This window comes from Rhineura floridana, chromosome 2 (assembly GCF_030035675.1).
Source record: "Rhineura floridana isolate rRhiFlo1 chromosome 2, rRhiFlo1.hap2, whole genome shotgun sequence".
NCBI lineage: Eukaryota > Metazoa > Chordata > Lepidosauria > Squamata > Rhineuridae > Rhineura > Rhineura floridana.
This window is the reverse complement of record NC_084481.1, coordinates 160,143,684-160,163,457: the sequence shown is the minus strand read 5'-3', so window position 1 is coordinate 160,163,457 and position 19,774 is coordinate 160,143,684. Positions and strand designations below refer to the sequence as shown.

At 43.3% G+C, this 19,774-nt stretch overlaps 1 protein-coding gene and 1 pseudogene across 9 annotated transcripts in view; both read left to right on the top strand.

The window, feature by feature from the left end:
- Positions 1–550: 550 nt before the first annotated feature.
- Positions 551–11,676, top strand: LOC133378001 (retinol dehydrogenase 11-like; annotated as a pseudogene).
- Positions 11,677–12,762: 1,086 nt separating this feature from the next.
- The window catches only part of LOC133377291 (retinol dehydrogenase 12-like), a 42,772-nt gene continuing 35,760 nt past the window's right edge, over positions 12,763–19,774 (top strand). For 5 of the 9 annotated variants that reach the window (XM_061611072.1, XM_061611073.1, XM_061611071.1 and 2 more), the window contains exons 1-3: positions 12,764–13,038; positions 14,210–14,328; positions 17,853–18,008. In XM_061611072.1, coding sequence (XP_061467056.1) covers positions 12,959–13,038; positions 14,210–14,328; positions 17,853–18,008 — 355 coding nt within the window. In that variant the 5' untranslated portion in view covers positions 12,764–12,958. Of the gene's footprint in view, positions 13,039–14,209; positions 14,329–17,852; positions 18,009–19,774 lie in introns of all 9 variants that reach the window. The other 4 variants (XR_009760686.1, XM_061611068.1, XM_061611067.1 and 1 more) reach the window with 2 other exon arrangements.

Sequence of the window (19,774 nt, the reverse complement as noted above, 5' to 3'; positions counted from 1 at the left end):
GTTCCAAGATTGTTTTACTTTTTTTTGTCCTGCTTTCGTTGCTCTAGAGTACAAGACTGCCTCTCCAGGAAGCAATAATGCAATAACATTGGGGGAGCATCCCAGAAAATAATAAAGCAGATTGATGTGTGGATGGTCCGGTATAAATACACCACTAACGCATTTCTTGACATGCTGTGGAATAAGAGAAAAGGTTTCTCCCTGGCTGTTACGTAGCTCCACTGATCTGATCATCACTGGAGCAGGGAGGCCATGGGTTAGGATTACTCCAGTAGTGTCCATCTTGCCTGGTATTGTGTTCTCTGACTAGCAGCAACATTAGGAGCAGCAAGAAAAAAGGAGGCAGAGTAATTTGAGGGCACTTTATTATAATAAAGTATGTTTGGTTGTAAACTGCTTTTATTTAGTTTTTAAAGTACAATGGACAGGCCCAGTGCCCGGCGCCAGTGGGTAGCCAGGTTGGGTCCTGGCTGACAGCCCCTGTGGGTCACCTCCTTAGGGTCAAGCTTCTGCTCTGTGTCAGCATCAGATTGCGAGACCCAATGACCTGATGCTACCACAGATTGCAGAGTGGGAGCTCCCAGGGCCTCCCCTTGCAGGCCCCCTGAAAGAAGCCCATCTGCCATCACCCAAGATGGCAGTGGGGATGTCCCTAAGGGCTGATGCCTCTGACGCCATCCTGGGTGATGGCAGGTGTGCTTGCACAGCACAGGAGGTAGGTGTGGCAGGCGGGCCTTTAAGCCCCACACCAACCTGCATCAGGAAGGGGTGTTGGGGCATATGACACTATGGGCTCAGGGCAGGCTGGTGCCCAAGGGCCTGGTGCCGGCCTTGACAACGGTGGCACTTTAATAATCAAAATGCAGTTTGGGTATGAGGGTTTCTGATACAACAGCGCTTCATACCTAGGGTTGCCATATTGCCCGGTTAGCTAGGTCTTACCCAGATTCTAGCCATGCTACCCAATACCCACTTAACTCATTAGCTGGCCAGGATTTCCAACTTTCATTTTTTCTAAAAAAGCAAGTCTCTAGCCGTTGTGGATCCAAGGATACAAGGCAAGATGTGGAGGCAGTTTTCTGCTCATTTTGTGAAAAATCAGCCTGTTCCCACCTTCCATTGTTAGCCAATGAGGGACACCACACCTGTCCTGGGAAAATCAAGAATGTTAGCTTGCCTGCCAGCTGCATATGCAGATTCTAGCGCCATTTAGAAAACTGCATATGCTCACTTGATCAACACATGCAGCTTGCTGACTTTGTGGTTGTGTCAGCAAGGAGAAGCAGCCTTCATCTCAATTGCCCCTGTGTCTCAGGGTATGTGTCTTAAATGGTGAATGCAGTGTGAAAGTCTGCCTGCCATCATGGAAGATGGAATTTATTGTTATATGCCTTCAAGTCGATTACGACTTATGGCAACCCTATAAATCTTTTGTATATACTGATAGGGTTTTCATGGTAAGAGGTATCCAGAGGTGGTTTACCACTGCCTTCCTCTAAGCCTGAGGCACCTGGTATTCCCAGGCACTCTCCCATCCCAGTACTAACCAGGCTTGACCCTGCTTAGCTTCCAAGATCGGGCATGTTCAGGTAGGGGGTTTGAATCCACCAAATGATCCCTCCCCAAACAAATACAAATATAAAAGCAAGCCTCTCTGTAGAAAAGGCTGAGTTATTAGCGTTTGCATTTTTTGGCCCTGCCCCGCCCTGTTAATTGGTGCTTACTCCCAAGTAAAGTTACGTTGGAATGCAGCCTCATTCATCCTGTTGCTTGGCAGAGCCTCTGTTCAGCAATTCAGAAAAGGCTAAAAAGTATTTTTTAATATATTTTCTTCTTCAAAATGACTGGCAGGCATCCCCCCCCACCAAAGAACACCCTACTTCATTTCCTCCCCAGGGATGTATCTATGTGTGTGTATGTATATATATACATACATACATACACACACACGTATACATATATTCATACACACAGACTCTATATATATTCAGTGCAGTGGGGAATGCAACCTCCCCCCCTTAAGGCCAATAGGAATGGAACAATCCACCCCACACTCACCAGCTCAGGAAAAGTTATTAGCTTACTATGTGGTGTATTTTGCTCTTGGTGCTACATGTCTGCCCCCTGGCAGTGGCTGAAATCCCTTAAATTAATAGAGGCAAGCTTAGAATGTAATGCTGTAAAATGCACTCACACATATTTGGTGATCCATTTTCTTTATTACCATTTCACATATTCAAAGACCAATTTTTGTTTTCGCAAGGACTGGGGAGAATTTCCTGTATTTAAAATTTGAAATGAAAATGATTGGTTTGTAGCTATCTTCTTTTATACAGCCAATTTTCAAACATTATATATTTTGCTATTGAAACCACTTTGGGAACTTTTCGTTGAAAAGCAGTTAATAAATATGTTTACTACTATTTTTGGCAGGACTCCATATATATTGTATACTCAAAATACTCTGAAGTTCAGGCAAAGCTTGCTGCATACCAAGGTTCTGTTCTTTCTAGTGGCATATTAAATACTCTAAGATAGAATACATCATTCCTATTTACTTGCTCATCTTCAATTTACTGCTCAGCATAAGCATAACCTTGGGTGTCTTCAGGTACACCAAACTTATGCAGGAGTATAGTCTGGTGTTGGAAAGGATTCTATGACAGCACTGCTTGCTTTGAAGCTAATTAGATAAGATTGTTGACTGAATTTATAGTATTGAAATATTTATTCCTATCTGCACTTCTTGTTGTTATGTGCCTTCAAGTCGATCACGACTTATGGCGACCCTATGAATCAGCGACCTCCAAGAGCATCTGTCATGAACCACTCTGTTCAGATCTTGTAAGTTCATCTGTGGCTTCTTTTATGGAATCAATCCATCTCTTGTTTTGGTCTTCCTCTTTTTCTATTCCCTTCTGTTTTTCCCAGCATTACTGTCTTTTCTAGTGAATCATGTCTTCTCATTATGTGGCCAAAGTATGATAACTTTAGTTTTATCGTTTTAGGTTCTAATGATAGTTCTGGTTTAATTTGTTCTAACACCAATTTGTCTTTTTTGCGGTCCATGGTATCCGCAAAGCTCTCCTCCAACACCACATTTCAAATGAGTTGATTTTTCTCTTATTCACTTTTTTCACTGTCCAACTTTCACATCCATACATAGAGATTGGAAATACTATGGTCTGAATGATCCTGACTTTAGTGTTTATTGATACATCTTTGCATTTGAGGACCTTTTCTAGTTCTCTCATAACTACCCCAGTCTTAACCTTCTGATTTCTTTATTATTGTCTCCATTTTGATTAAAATAGTACTGTCATGTGTACTGGGAAGTTAGTAGGGCAACAAACATTTGCATGTGACTCTCTTGTCAAATATTCTTTTTGATACTGGATTATGTACTATTCTGAAATTAATACCTCTCTTCATAAGCTTATTTCCTCATTCCAAGTTCCCGGTATATATATATTAGTTTCACAATAACCTTCAATCCTAGTTTTGCCAATAGTTTAATAAGAGTATAGCTGCTCCTGAAAGCATTTCTTGATCATATAGTTTATGGGAGGATACAAATGTTTACTGAAAATAACCCTATCACATTTCTCTCTCTGTCTGTTTCTTTGGTCTTTTCTGTTCAATGCCTCACCTCAGGTGTTATTTCCTGTAGAGGAGAACAAGCTTCATATCCTCATTAACAATGCAGGTGTGGTGATGTGCCCCTACTCGAAGACTGCTGATGGTTTTGGAAGAGGCCTATAAGGCCATTGAGTCCAACCCCCTGCTCAATGCAGGAATCCAAATCAAAGCATTCCTGACAGATGGCTGTCCAGCTGCCTCTTGAATGCCTCCAGTATCGGAGAGCCCACTACCTCTCCAGGTAATTGATTCCATTGCTGTATGGCTCTAACAGTTAGGAAGTTTTTCCTGATGTCCAGTCAAAATCTGGCTTCCTGTAACTTGAGCCCATGATTCCGTGTCCTGCACTCTGGAACGATCATCCTGTCCCTCCTCTATGTGGCAACCTTTCATGTACTTGAAGAGTGCTATCATATCTCCCCTCAGTCTTCTCTTCTCCAGGCTAAATATGCCCAGTTCTTTCAGTCTCTCCTCATAGGGCTTTGTTTCCAGTCTCCTGATCATCTTTGTTGCCCTCCTCCTCATGACACAGGTGTGGTAAGAAAGATGTAGCACGAGCCCCCCCCCGCCTCAATTGGTTATCCTCCCTCCCCTTTTCCTTGTCGCCTCTTTCTCCAACTACCCTCCCCTACAGCAGCTTACTGTTCTGCTGGTTCCAGTGCATCTCCACCTCTCTCTTCTGAAAATGGGGACATATGATGCTAGCCAAATCCCCCCTTTTTACTGTAAAACCTGGGGGCAGATTTTGCAACTGATCAGAACATCAACCCATTCCCCTTCCAAGTGTGGCTAATGGAAATGCTTTGATCTGGTGACTAGTGTGTTTACAGCCTTAGTAAGAGCAAACTGGAGTGAGCACATTTCAAACTGAATCATATCACTGACTTGCACTGATCTGCAAATCCTTTGTGTTAATGAAATATATAGTGCTTAAAGCGAGAAAGTGGCAAAGCCAAGGAGACAGTAGAACTGGGACAAAGGCTCACATAGGACTAAGGGAGGGCAATTGCTGTGTACTGTTGGCAGGAAGGAAGTGGCAGGCATGGGAAAAGTGGGCTGTAGGCTAGGGTGTCAATGGGCATAGATTTGTCTCTTTAGTGTTCAAGGTACATCCACTCTGTCAGGAGGACTGACAAAGTGGCTGTACCTTGAAGAGTTGCACAATATAGAAGGGAAATCCTGCGTTGTGATTTCTACTGTCACTTCAGCACTGTGACCTGGCAACCCTAAAAGGGTCAATCCATAGTCAGTCAGAGAAATGGATACTAAATTTCACTTGTTGATTTGAACTAACCAGCTAATTCTTAGGTTATATGCTTCTAGTTGATTTATAGTGAAATTCATATCCTGCTATTTTGAAATTTTTATTTTATTTATAACATGCTAACATTATTGTGATTCAATTACTATCTAGCTGCTAGAGGTTTGTTTTACATTTAAAAAAATATATACTTGCCCATAGCAAAGCATCATACGTCTCCTCTACTTTTAGGGCATTTTCTTTTAACATTCCTGCTGCTGGACCGTATGAAACAGTCAGCCCCAGCTCGGATAGTGAACATGGCCTCGAGGCTACATATTTTGGGGCAGATAAACTTCCAGAACCTGCAGGGAGAGAGAAACTACAGTGGGCTCCTGGCATACAATCAAAGCAAACTAGCCAATATACTATTTACCAAGGAGCTGGCCAGCCAACTACAAGGTGAGATTACAAGGTGGTAACAGTACATACGTCATATGTACATAATAGCCTGTGCTCAGCCAAAGCCTGAAAGCAGGAGGGAGTCAAAGACCGCTCCCATGAAAGAGAGGGAATATAATGGTGTGCCCAATTGGGATGAGTTTTAATGGAAACATCTAAATTAAACAAATCTGAATGTAAAATTTCACTGGGGGAAAGCTAAAAAAAAAGTATCATTTCTGTTTCTTCTTGCCCCCAATTGAGGCATTTAAAATTTTCCTCATTGAAAGGGGCTGTTGGGCTTCCCTGACATGCCTTTGGTAGCCTTCAGGTGTCTAGATTGTCATAATCCTGTTTCTTATCTGTGTCATTGCAATCTAATGTTCGGTGGAGGCACTAAAAAGAGGGTTTTTCAGTTGTGCATCCCACTTTCCGCAGTTCCAGATATTGTTTGAAATGATCACTCACATGTCTCCCTTGAAGACAGATACACAATACAGATGTGCATGTAGAACTTGCACTTCCCTCCTGTGGGGTTGCACAAGAGTTGCCAGTTTGAATTTTATCAGGAAGTATGCAGAGAGAGAACATTGTGCACCTTGGTGTCGGTGCTTTGGAGTAATATTTGTATAGCAGAGTTGGCACATCAGAACACTCCTTTTCCCTCTTTTAGTCTTGGGGATATATCTCCACTGCAGAAAACTAATTGAATAGAGTAATTCCCTCTCCTCAAATTTCATTTTGGAACAGAATGAGACAGAGCTTCTCTAACAAAGGATGTTCAATGCCCTGAGTAAACTACAGTTCCCAGATACTTTGGGGACAGGAGCAATGACAGGTTTGAGGGGCTGTGGCCAAGGTGCCCTCCTGCACTGCCTATACCCTCTTGCTGCCTCTCCCTTGCCACCTTGATCACTTTACCACCTCCCCCGGTACATTTACCATGTAGTGGCAGGAAGGCCCAAAAGGATTTTCCTTCCTTCCTTCCTTCCTTCCTTCCTTCCTTCCTTCCAACTATTTAGTCTGACAGCCAGATGTGCTGAGAAGTAAAGTGCCAGATGAGCTCTGGAGAAATAAAGATGGTGGGCATAGCTGGAGCATCGCCTGGCACTTTGGCAGTACGTCCAGCCTGCCCATCTAAATATTTAAAAAAGAGAAAGGAATTTGTGGTGATTGGTGTTAGCCCCAGTATGCTAGAGTGCTGATGATGCATGTATTCCCTGCTGCACTGCCACCCATCCCCGTCTCATGTGGTCCTGACTCTGGTTATGGAGTCCCAGATTTAGGCCCCAAACTCCAGCCCTAATGGTGCCAAACTTCAGGGAAAGTTATAAGTTTAATTGCTTAAAAAACTAATATAAATATATGCTGTAGAGTTGACCTGGAAACAACAGTCACACGCTTTGTTCCTTGGCGTAAGAAGGAAATGCAAAGTGGATCACTTTGTTGTTGTTATGTGCCTTCAAGCTGACTATGACTTATGGCGACCCTATGAATCAGCAACCTCCAAGAGCATCTGTCATGAACCACCCTGTTCAAATCTTGTAAGTTCAGGTCTGTGGCTTCCTTTATGGAATCAATCCATCTCTTGTTTGGCCTTCCTCTTTTTCTACTCCCTTCTGTTTTTCCCAGCATTATTGTCTTTTCTAGTGAATCATGTCTTCTCATTATGCGTCCAAAGAATGATAACCTCAGTTTCATCATTTTAGCTTCTAGTGATAGTTCTGGTTTAATTTGTTCTAACACCCAATTATTGGTCTTTTTCACAGTCCATAGTATCCGCAAACCTCTCCTCCAACACCACATTTCAAATGAGTTTATTTTTCTCTTATCCGCTTTTTTCACTGTCCAACTTTCACATCCATACATAGAGATCGGGAATACCATGGTCTGAATGATCCTGACTTTAGTGTTCAGTGATACATCTTTGCATTTGAGGACCTTTTCAAGTTCTCTCATAGCTGCCCTCCCCAGTCCAAGCCTTCTTCTGATTTCTTGACTATTGTCTCCATTTTGGTTAATGACTGTGCCAAGGTATTGATAATCCTTGACAAGTTCAATGTCCTGATTGTCAACTGTAAAGTTACATAAATCTTCTGTTGTCAAATGAGAATAAGCAGATCAACAGGGAGGAGCAGAGAATTCTTAGGGACTATTGCAATGCAAGGAGAGTGAGAGATGGGGAGGAAGGTGAAAAGGTTTAAGGTTCTTGTATTAATTTACAAGGCCCTTAATGACTTGGGTTCAGAATATCCTAAGGACCACCTCATTTCTTATATCCTTGCCCGATTGTGGAGATCTTCAGGGGAGTCACTTTGGGCTTATCCACACGGGAGCATTATTTCGTACTAAATATGCTGTTTTTAATTCCGTTTTCTATTTGCATGATTCACGGTAAAGGCTCAATGCCAGCTGCAAACACGGTGTTTCTATTCACACTGAGGGAAGGATCAATCATGCAGTTTCCTAATGACCACACCGTCTAACATTTCCACTCCCTCTGGTACTTGGCAACCAAGCATGCTCAGTTTGTTCTACCAGCTGCAGTAGGTTTCATGTAAAACAACAACATGGAAGTGCAATTATTTGTATTTTCACTGGTACAATACAGCTGAAATACAAATCTTTGTTTGAGCAGTGTTATTTTTGCACACAAGTTAGGGGGGAAAGGAGAATAAGGCACAATTTTCAGCAACATAAAAAAGGCCAGCAGAACAGAGAGCAGTCAGAAGTTGCTTATCAGCCTACAGAAAATAAAATAAAAGAAGGGAGGAGGCAGGAGGATGCATGGAGAGGAGAACGATTAGCACACCCACCTAAAAGCTTCAGAGCAAAGGATCTCCAAGCACGAGAGAAAGGGAGTGAAGACATTTTTCCTTCCCTTTTTGTATTATCAGAGGACTGGGCTAGTACGGATTTACAGGGGAAAACTAAGTTATAGCTTCTGTTTGCCATTAACATCATGTGAACCATGCAAATTAAAAGCAGATGTGAAAGCACCAAACTCACAGTAAACCACTGTGTAGATGAGCCCTATTAGTGGCCCCTCATGGCTGGAATGCACAGCTCTTATCCACTAGGAGCAGTGTGTTCAGTATTGTCAGCCCAATTTTATGGAACTCCTGTCCAGTTGAGAGCAGACAGGCTCCATCTCTGTTGACCTTTCAGGGCCTACTGAAGTTTTTAAAAAAAAAAATCAGCAGGCATTTTAATTGAAGTCTGTTTTATAGTATTAATTGATTTTTATCTGTATTTTATTGTTGAGTTGCTTCTACACCGCTTAGAGATTATCATAATTAAGTTGTATATAAACTGTCAAAATAAAATAAATAGATAAAAAGGAGATGGAAGAGAGGTGTGGGGGAATGACAGAATGAGTGCCAGAGCACGGGGGAAGAAAGAAAGAGACAGGAGTGAAGTGGGGCTGGGAGACACAGCAAGAATGTGGAAGGAGAAAAAATAGAAGGAAGCAAGAAGAGACCGAACTTGTGAGGGCCACATCTAGGACATAGTACAACATGTTCTGCAAGTCCCACACTTGTAATTTACACATATGGAAACAGTGCACAGTGGAGGCAGACGTTACAGCTGTTAACCCTGTACCAGGTTTCCAAAAAGAGTAACTTGACCTCAAGGATGGTTCAGCCACCTCGCATCTCTCTCTCCTCTCAGTTCAAACTGCAAGCTGTTTCTCTGGCCTATAAACACACTAGTCACCAGACCAAAGCGTTTCCACTAGCCACTCCTGGGGGGGGGGGACAGGTTGATTTGCCAATCAGTTGTAAAATCTGTGAAGCTGAATTAAAAACAACAACACTCAAGCAACTCCCACTGTTTTAGAGTAAAAGGGGCGGGGTTGGACTAGCGTTGTGTGCCCCCATTTTCAGGAGAGGTGGAGACACACTGACTGGAACCAGCAGAACAATTAGTGTATTTCTACCCACTGTCTGCTGCCATAAGCTCCAATAGGTGTGACTTCTCAAACTATGGTGGGTTTTGCATTTCAAGACTGGAGGGGGATTCTAAACCATCAAGGCAGATTAACATGCTGTTCACTTTTTTTTTTTCAAAATATGTAAACCATTTGTTTTAATATACTGTAACAGATTTTCCTTCTTTATTCAAATTTAGTGGTGCTAAAATTTTATTTTGTGTTTAAAATTAATTTAAAAAATTTAAAATTGTTTCGTTAAATCTCTGGTACTTCTTGAGTGTTGCTTTAGACCAAAGCATAAGGTTAGGTGCATTACAGTCATAAAGATAGTCAAACTTACAATAATATTGTAGCTGCCTCAGGTTTCATGGGGAAAATATTACTATTTTCTTTTAGTTCATATGTTTTGGTTAATGTTTCTGATTTCTCTTTTTCTAGGCACTGGAGTTACTGTCAATGCCTTACATCCTGGTGCAGTTCGTTCTGAATTAATGTGTATACAAATGCAGGAAAAATTATGCAGATGATGTTTTTTTGCATGTTTAAGACATCACAATAAGGAGCCCAGACTAGTGCATCATGCAGTGGCAGAGGAATTGGAGTCAGTGAATGGGGAGTATTTCAGGTGGGTCAGGTGGGATTGTGGCTTGCAACTGAAATACAGACAAGAACTCAAATGTATTCTGCACATCTGGATAAAGGGTGCTTAGGAAGGCTCAGAGGTACCCACATTTAACCCAGAAGGCAATTTGTGTGTTAAAAGAAAGGGATCATAGCTTTAAGTTAAAAAATATTGCCTTGGGCATGTGTTGTGAGGAGTCTGTGTCTCCAGTATAGTAGACACAGAGCAATAGTACTTTCAAAGTATTCCTGAAAAGCTATACAAAAACAACATAGTTACATAAGGAACATCCAGATGAAACAAAAGCCCTTTTCATACATAACATTCAGTGGTCTCATGTCTGTACACTCAGTCTTCCAGTTCTGCCTCCCCTTCACCACCCCTGCTTGTCTATGTGCATTGGAAATAAGGCAGTGGTTCTTGTGCTTTTCCCCCCACAGACCACTTGAAAATTGCTTAGAGTTTTGGTAGACCAAATAATGCTTTATCTGCTTGTTGTAGCAATTGTAATTAACTGTGCTAGATGCTGCATAATTTTTAATTATTTCATTGCTGCTTTTATTCTGTTGCATTTTACTATATTACAATTTGCTTTTCATAGAACTCAAATTGTAATACAATAGAAGAAATAAAAGAAGCAATAAAAACACAACTAAAAATCAATATGAATATTTAATATGGATATGCCATGGACTACCTGCATGAAGCTCATACACCACTGGTGGTTCGCGGACCACAGTTTAGGATCCCCTGATATCTACCAGGTAAATCTACCAGGTAAAGACTGAATGTTTTTTAGCCTACCTGCGGTATTAAGGGTAGGCAGAATAAAATCAGTTAGTGCCAGTTGCAGGGTGTCATGGGAGGGTTGGGAGTGCTATTGCATTCAGGTCCTGCTTTTGGTGTTCCTATGGGCATCTGGTTGGCCACTGTGAAAGCAGGATGCTAGATTAGATGGGCCATTGGTCTGATCCAGCAGGCTCTTCTTATGTTCTTATGGTCAATCTTCCATGCAGATGTTTATTACCTAATGGGTTTAAGCTTTGTGACGGTGCAACTGGAGTTCAGCCTGACCAGGCAAGGGGCACATGGGACAGAGGCTAGAGCTATGGCTATCAATGGGCTGGCGATCAGGCAGCAGGGCAGGCAAACAAGAATGAAGGGCCAGAGGCACGAGACAAGGTCATGGACAGACTGGTGGTCACATACCAGACTGGCAGGACACAACCAGAAAGTCTACATTGCTACTCAGTGCAACAAGTTGCTCAAGCTGAGGAACCAGTTTGGATAAAAAGAATATAGAGCCTGGTGTGTCTTCCATTGGTTTGTGGAATTCTCTTTAGACTATGGGCTCAGTATTCAGCCCAGTGAAAAATGAAATGGACTGCCTTCAAGTTGATTCCGACTTATGGGCGACCCTATGAATAGGGTTTTCATGGTAAGCGGTATTCAGAGGGGGGTTACCATTGCCTCCCTCTGAGGCTGAGAGGTAGTGACTGGCCCAAGGCCACCCAGTGAGCTTCATGGCTGTGTGGGGATTTGAACCCTCAGTCCAACACCTTAACCACTACACCACACTGGCTCGTACTGCAACCTTAAAGGGCACCCTTGACCCACAGAGTTTAGTCTATCTTGGTGAGAGACCAAAGTGCTGATGGTACATGAGATAAGGCACTGGAGGCTGGCATGAGACACCCCTCCTTTCACAAAAAAAGTATTAAGGCTGCAGCCCTGTGCATTAGAGCTGTACTAAAATAGTCCTGAATATGATTGTCTTGTTCTCATAGGTTGCAAATTTGAAGGCTATTTTCTCTAAATTTCCAGTGTGTGTGTGGGTCATACACTGAACCTTGTCCCTTTTTGCAATAGTGTCCAGGAGAGTTTCTTCAATTTTTTTCAGTTGGAACACAGCCTACTGGCAGCCATCATGTTTTATGGTAACTGTCTCAGCCACTAATGACTGCAAAAAGTAGGCAAAGTTCAGCATCCAGAGCCTAATACCACAACATTTTATGTATTTATTTATAAAAGTATTTATATACGGCCTACTTGCAAAACTTCAAGGTGGTGTGCAGCAACATAAGAACATTTAAAAGTGATGCAAAACAATCATTTCAGTGACAGCTGCATAGCCCTGTCGGCATAAACCATTGAAAACATCCTCCTTGTTCAGGGGCTTGAACTTGCTCCGCTGCTCTCCCCCCGCCCCAGTTCATTCAGTCAATAGGTTTGGGTGATGCTTGTCTCACTTGTCAATCCCATTTAATTGACTGAGACTTACTGAGTGAACGTGTTTAGGATTGGGTGGCATTGGTTAACCTTAGCCTTCTGTTATCTATAAACTCAATGTACTATTATATTGCCTTTGGAAATATGCTCAGCATTTGTTCTAAGCTATAATTCTTTGATGGTTTGAATGGCTTTCTTAAACTATTCTGTTCAAATAATTCTCCCTTTAGCCAGAGAGATTTCTTTATCGTTTTGGATTACATAGTCATTGCCTGCAGCCTGCCTCTTTTGCCAGATGACCTAGGAATGATTTGTCCCGGTCCTTACTGTATTATTAAAAGCTAAACTGCATTGGCTTAGGGGCCCAATAAAGGCTATCTCCACTGGGTACAGGTGAGCCCAGCAAAGCCCCATAGAGTTGGTTGCTATCTCAGAGGAAGCTATTATTGAAGGATAATATGTAGATGAATTCAGTGCTTTTTCTCAACCTTTTGCACTTTTATAAGTAGCAGCTATGTTGGATTCAATATGGGGGCTGGTCCTATACGGGAACATCACTCCAGTATCTTAGGTATTCAGCATTCATCCTGATTTGTTTGCACAAAGTTTACATGGCACCCACAGCGCAGCCAGCATTTACTTCAAGAGAGAGGTAGGCGGGGCATGCAGGTGGCCATTGTGGCCTGCGGAGTAGTACGAGTGTGCCTGGGAGCTCCCTCTCTGCGATGCACGGCAGGATCGGTTCTCTCACCAATCTCAGAAGCCCTGGCCAGTTTTTCTTTCGGTTTGTCTCTACGGCTTCACGTTGTGCAGAGAGATTCTTCCTGCAAGAGCTGAAGTTCGCGGAGTGACGATGCTCGCTTTTTGGGGGTCTGTCCTGGCACTGTTTGTGTCTGTTCTTCTCCTGGTATTTGCGGCCGCGCCTTATTACAGGTTTGTGATGCGATGGATTTGATAGCTCGTTGCAGCCGTTAACATTCCTAGCTCTGTAACTTGTTTCTTGTATGAAACGACCCTCGTGCAAATGAACCTTAGTAAGGAAGTTGCACTTGTTGAATATATGAACGAATATATGAGGAGCTTATTTGGCAAATTTCAAAACTATTTCGCCTGTCTTATCAATCCATTTATCCATTAAAAACTGCCTCTTCCTTCCTCTATTGTTTTGACGATTTTTTTATTTTCTTTTTGTCTTTTTTATTGGTTTCCTTTCCCTCTATTTTATTTTATTTATCAAAATGTATATTTTTAAGCGGCTTAATGTGACTATATTGTCCACCAAAGATCCTCCAGCCCCACTATTTGTGTATTTTAGCTCTTAAGTTTCCTACTGTATTAATTCAAGAAAAATAATAGTTACCTATCCAAAGGGCTCAGGCCCTTTCAGGCTTTGTGGCCTTTAGCTTGGGCAATCCGTGCGAAGCAGGAAGCAAGGCAGATAGAGCCCTGTCATTGACAGTGAAACTGTGGCCTGTGAGAAAAGGCTGAATGAGAAGAATATGAACTGTCCCAGCATCTTTCCCTCCAATTCTGAAGCTGAGAGCAGGATTACATTGATATGAGAAACTGCATAGCAGAGTATGACAGATTTGGACTGACTTTTCAAGCTATGTAGTCTAGTGATGGGACTAGTGGTTTCAAGTTGCCCTTAGGTGGCCTCTGTCCCATTGCGATCTTCTTCGCTTTGTGTACTACTTATCAAATGGGCCATTCTAAGTTGAAACTTCAGATACACAAGGTAAATGCTGTCTTCAGTTTCTCTCAGTATGGGGAAATAGTCTGTCACTCCCATGTGTCCATATTGTTGCCTAGGAAGAAATTATCTCCTCATTCAACAAAATGTTGGGCCTTTCCACTTGAGATATAAAGGTAATGGTCTAGTTTCACAGGATTTTGTAAGAATCATGGAGGTGAACTTTGATATGAGCCATTTCCTTTCTGTGGGTTATGTGGTTAGATTCTCCAGTACATGTGGTTTAGTGTGTGGAAGAAGGTAAGAGTCAACACCAGGCCAGACTGTGCATGTTTAACCTGTAAATAAAAGTAACAGTTTGCCTCAATCAATTTGAATCAATTATTGACTAACACATCCTTACTTTTGTAGGAAATACATTGCAGGAGGAGTGTGCAAATCTACAGCTAAGCTGAATGGGAAGGTTGTAGTGATCACAGGGGCCAACGCTGGCATAGGGAAGGAAACTGCCAAAGATTTTGCAGGAAGAGGTAAGTTGTTTATCCCCATCCACTGGAAATTACCTCCTGTGACAAGTCTGCATTATTGCATACAGGAGAGATTATAAATAACAGTGCAATCCTAACCATGTCTTCTCAGAAGTAAATCCTATTGAATTCAGTGGTGCTTACTCACAGGTAAATGGGGTTAGGATTGCAGCCTTAAGCACAATCTACATGGAGATTTAACTTGGCCAGTGCACCTTGTCGCCTCATGTTTCCAGGGGTGGAGAACCTCAGGCTTGGGGGCCGAATGCAGCCTTTGACATCTCTATAACTGGCTCTCAGGATTCTCCCCATGCCCTCACCAGTCCTGCTTCACACCCAGGGCCAGTTCTAAAGGGCGGCCAGGTTGGGCACTGGGCCGTGGGACCCAGAGCTACAGGAGCCCCTGAGGGGCCCCTAAGGGGCCCTCTGCTCCCCTTTCGTGATCTGCACCCCCCACGCCCTCCACTTACCTGTCAGCCGGCTTTTTAGCATTGCCCTTAATGAAGATGGTGGCTGCAACTTCTCTAAGGTACTGAAGCTGCTGCCGCCATCTTAGTTGATGGCATAGATGTGCGCGTGTAGCACGCACTTGTGCCATCAGCAGAGATGGCGGCGGAGGCTTCATTCAGGGAAACTGCGGCTGCCATCTTCATTAAGGGCAATGGTAAAGACTAGACAGGTAGGGGGGCCGTGGGGGTGCTGTGCGCACGCACACACACACCTACCGGGGGACCAGGGCAAGCTGATGCCCAAGGAGCATGCCTGGAGCCGGCCCTGTTCACACCCTCCTTGATGCCCAGGAGCATCAAAGGTTTGGCCTTTAGATTTGGCAGTTAAGGAGAAATAGAAACTTAATCAGGACTCTACTCTCCGTCTAATTGGCTAAATGCTAAAAGGTTGGGAGGGGGGGAGAGAATATTATAGATAAGTCAGGCTGGGAAATAGGATAGTTAGAGTCTTGAAATGCTGTAAGAGAAAGAAAGGGCCAGAACTCTTTAAGAGAGCTGGAGCATGCACTATTAGACAGCACTGTTGGGTCACTGTAGCAGAAAGGAGTAAAAAAGCTCCGAAGGAACTAGGGATTGGGTTTGCTGCATGGTTCCGATCCAATTGCATTCCGATAGTCCATCATTTGATCCCGATCCACCCTTTTTTTGTTCCCTCTTGCTCTCACACTTGCCAATTCTATCTGCTGTGTGTGTTTCTGGGTGATTCAATCCGTGGTTTATTTTTTTGGTGGCCAAAATTTTGCAGTTATCAACGTAGATACTTATGTAAATAATGACAGTATTTGATGTGGTTTTTTGGCGGTAGAAAAACATTGCGTAATTTTTAGGTACCTTACGTGAATTATCACAGTGTTCCCCTTGTTTTTTTGGCGGTGGGAAAAACATTGTGTAATTTTTAGGTAGCTTATATTAATGATCACAGTGTTCCATGTGGTTTTTGGCGGTGTGAAAAAAATTGTGTAATTTTTAGGTAGCGTATGTAAATCATCACAGTGTTCCGCATGGTTTTTTGGTGGCGTTAACATAAAATAGGGGGGAAAGTTTGAAAGAATAAATTCTTGCCAATTTGTAGCCGTGGCTGTAAAATCCGTGCCGATTACAGCCGCGGCCTGCAGCAAGAAATAGGTGCCGGTCCGAAAGGATGGCAAACTAGCAGATTCAGCTGGAAACTGGTGCCAGGTTCGATTTAGTGGATATTCTCCCCTATCCCTAAGAGGAACCCAGAAGCTGAACTGAGGGTTGCAACTTGTTAAGTATTGGCTTGGTGAGGGGAACTCTAGAATAGGTATAGCAAGCTGTGTTTATGGCTGTATGCTTGCTCTTATGGGTAACTTCTGGAACTGTAAAATTAACCCCCACTCAAAATAATTTTCTCAAAAACTGTTTTAACTTTTTGCCTTAGTAAAATTTTAAAGTGTTGCTTGTTTTAGAACAAGTTGGTCTGAGGCCTTGTTAATGCTCAGCACCTAAATTGGGTCTGACTGATCCAACCTATTCCTTATATGGGCAAAGTCAAAAGCGTTAAAGAACTGTTTGGTGGAGGCAGCAGGGCGGTAGAGACCCACTTGATGTCAGAGAAGAAGTTGAAAAGAAAGAGGGATTGGTTTGGCTTCTTTGCTTGCTTCAATTCTCTTGGTGCAGGCTATAGCCTTTGCTGTCACACAGTAGCATAAAGTTTGCAATAGATGGGCTTTCTGATAAAGCCTGGAAGGTATAGCCCCACAGCTGACTTTGAATTTACTATCTCTCGCTAGTATTGCCAAGCCATAACTAGAGTGGTTATTTGGGCCAGCCAGCAAGCTACATGCTATGTCCACAACCATTACAAACATAGCTAGAGCTCAAGCAAGGAAGAATGGCTGAACTTTCAGATTCTTCTTTATCCATCTTTCTTCATACCTCAAGAGTTACAGATAGCAAACTCATTCTGTGTGTGTAGATCCTGGGAGTGAGGGGAATGGAATGGAGTTTCATAGAAAAAGGCATGGCTGACTGGCTAGAAACTTGAACAGGAGCACTCCATAGTGCAACATTTTATTGCAGCTCCCCCTTAATATTGTATTAAAAATATATTACAGCACTAGGGGCTCTGCTGTTGCTCACTTGGCTCACCAACCCCATCTGCCATCGCCAACCCCCCTTCCCCCCTAGGTCACCAAAGCCCCCCTCCCTCCATGGTTTGCCATAATTTCCCCCCATCCCCCTCAGGTGTTGCCAGAGCTCCCCTCCATTTCCCCCCACTCCCACCCCAGGGGGTTCCAAAACTCTTCTCCCCCCCAGGGGGTGCCAGAACTCCCCTTCTCCCCCTACTGTCCCAGGGGGCACCGGAATTCCCCTCCCCTTTTCCCCCAACCCCAGTGGTCACCAGAACTCCTCATCCCATTCTCCCCACACCTCAGGAGTCACTAGAATTCCCCTCCCTCTTCTCCTCCACAGGGGTCACCAGAGTTCCTCTCCCCTTCCCCCCCACCAACACCCCAGGGGGCTCCAGAACTCCCCTGCCCCTTGCCCCCCCCACACTCAGGGATTACCAGAACTCTCCTCTCCTCCCCCTCAATACCCCAGAGGGTGCCAGAACTCCCCTCCCCTGGTCGGCATCCCACCCACCTGGTAAGGCCGAGCTCCAGGCATCATCGCTGTGGGCCTGGTCGCACAGGCAGCCATCACTCTCCCCACTCCCAAACAACTCCCTTAACCACCTGCCTCCACCACTTACATTCTTGCTGCCGCTCCTCTCACTGCAGTGCTTTACTTTGCCTTGCCTACTTCAGCTGTAAGCATCACACTACCAATGAATGCTTCTGTGCAGGTGTGCACCTGCACAGAAGCTTTCACGGGTAGTGTGACACAGAAATATAATATAGGTAAGTAAGGGCTGTGCTTGAGTCATTTATCTGTAAGCTCTTGAGCCACACACTTTTGACTATGCATACTCCTCTGTGTGGTTTGTTAATTCCCCACTTTTCCTTTGGGAGGAAGGGTGGGATATAAATTCAATTAATAATAATAATATTGCAGGTGCCAGAGTCATCCTTGCTTGCAGAGATATGGCAAAGGCAGAAACAGCAGCCTGTGAAATCCGGAGCAAGACAGGAAACCAGCAAGTTATTGCAAGGAAACTGGACTTGGCAAACACCAAGTCGATCCGAGAATTTGCTGAGAATTTCCTAAAAGGTATGTCTGAGACACCTTGGCCTTGTTCACAGGTAAAGCTAAGTTAAACCGTGGCTTGGCAAGAATGAGCAAGTGTGTGGGTACCCAGAAAGAACATTGTGACTGCTTCACTCCTCCCCTTGTCCTGCTGCTGTGCTACCTGCAGCTAAGTCATGGTTTGGCTTTGCATTATGCCCAAGCTCAGGTTTGTTGGAAGTGAGACAAGCCATGAGCCTGAGTGACATAACAGACATAACAATAAGCCAAACCATGGTTTAACCCCAGGTAGTATGGCAGCCTCAAAACTGGGGGAGGAGTGAAGGGGTTGTAGTTTTTCTTCTTGGTACCTGTAAACTTGTTCATTATCACTTAGCCATGGTTTGACTTAGCATTACATGTGAACCAGGCCTCTGTCTGTTCTGGTCCTTTTGGTGTCTTTTGGAGTGAAATGATAATGATTGGATGCATACATGAATGCCTAATAGCCATATTATTATATGTAGATACATTTTTTTCTTTTGATTTGTATTGTATTTTAAACCACTTTGAAATCCTTTTTTTTTGGAAATCAAGCTGTGTATACATCTAGTAAATAACAAAACTGCACAGACATGTGCCAACTAATCTCCCACAGTTATATGTTTATTGCATAGTCTAGTATATTGACCACTTCTTATCTGACAATCCAATCATAGATGTGGTGTGGGAGGGTGCAAAGTAGTGGATCAACCACCCCTTCTAAAGTAGTGTTTTGCACCTATGTATTTTTTCATTTCCCCTCTATCGGTTCCATGGTAGGAAACTAGTTAATGTATGCTAGCTCTAGACTAGCATACTGGCAGGGTGGGGAGGAGATCTTGGGGTCTCTCCAAAGAATTAGAGGAACCAGCCCTTGGAACACCCTATTTCAAGTCCTAACACTAGCTACTACTGGGGTAAGAACCACTAGGAGTAGATCTATACCCACAGAGCAGGGACCATGGGTGGACTTGTGTCTTGGGCAGCGGAGCTGTTGTTTGCTGCCAACAGAGCACCTCCATTCCACTCTAACTCCCTCCATCCAGTGGATCTGGGTTAGGATTTCTCTGTCTGACTCCTTCCTTACAGTATAGGGATACTTTCTTAGAATATGAATGTGTTGTGAACAAGGTGGACCAGTCCAAGCTTAACAAAGCCTGGCCAGTGGTGATGCCTGCAGTATGGAACTGTTTGGCCTTCACTTACTATGTTTTGGAGATAAACAAATGTCTTCATTTTGGAAACCTTTTTCTGTGGTCTGAATTTTTAGTTATGCAAATCTTAATTCTCTAGACAGTGAAATTGTGTTTTTATTGCTGCTGATCATGTGATTCATTCATAAACAGACCAACACATAGCTGATTCCATTTGCTCTGCTTTATCAAACTGGTTCTGGAGAATTCCAGCTCTTATTTAAAATCTGTCACTTTTCTTCACATGGTTTGCTTCAGCATGTAGAATGCATTGTGAGCAGAGAAACATTTATCTGGAAGTTAGGAGACTCAAATTCTAATAGCACAGTCTTATGCATGTCTGCTAAGAAATGAATCACACATAGGACTTAAGTCCCAGGTAAATGTGTATAAGATTGCAGTCTTAGTCATGACACTGTAATTCCCAGACTGGTTTAACAATCAGTCTCTCTTCCCAGGAAACTGTAGCTCTGTGAGGAGAATAGGAGTTTCCTAACAACTCTCAGCATCTTTAACAAACTACAGGATTCTTTGGGGGAAGCCACAACTGTTTAAAGTGGCATGATACAGGTTTCT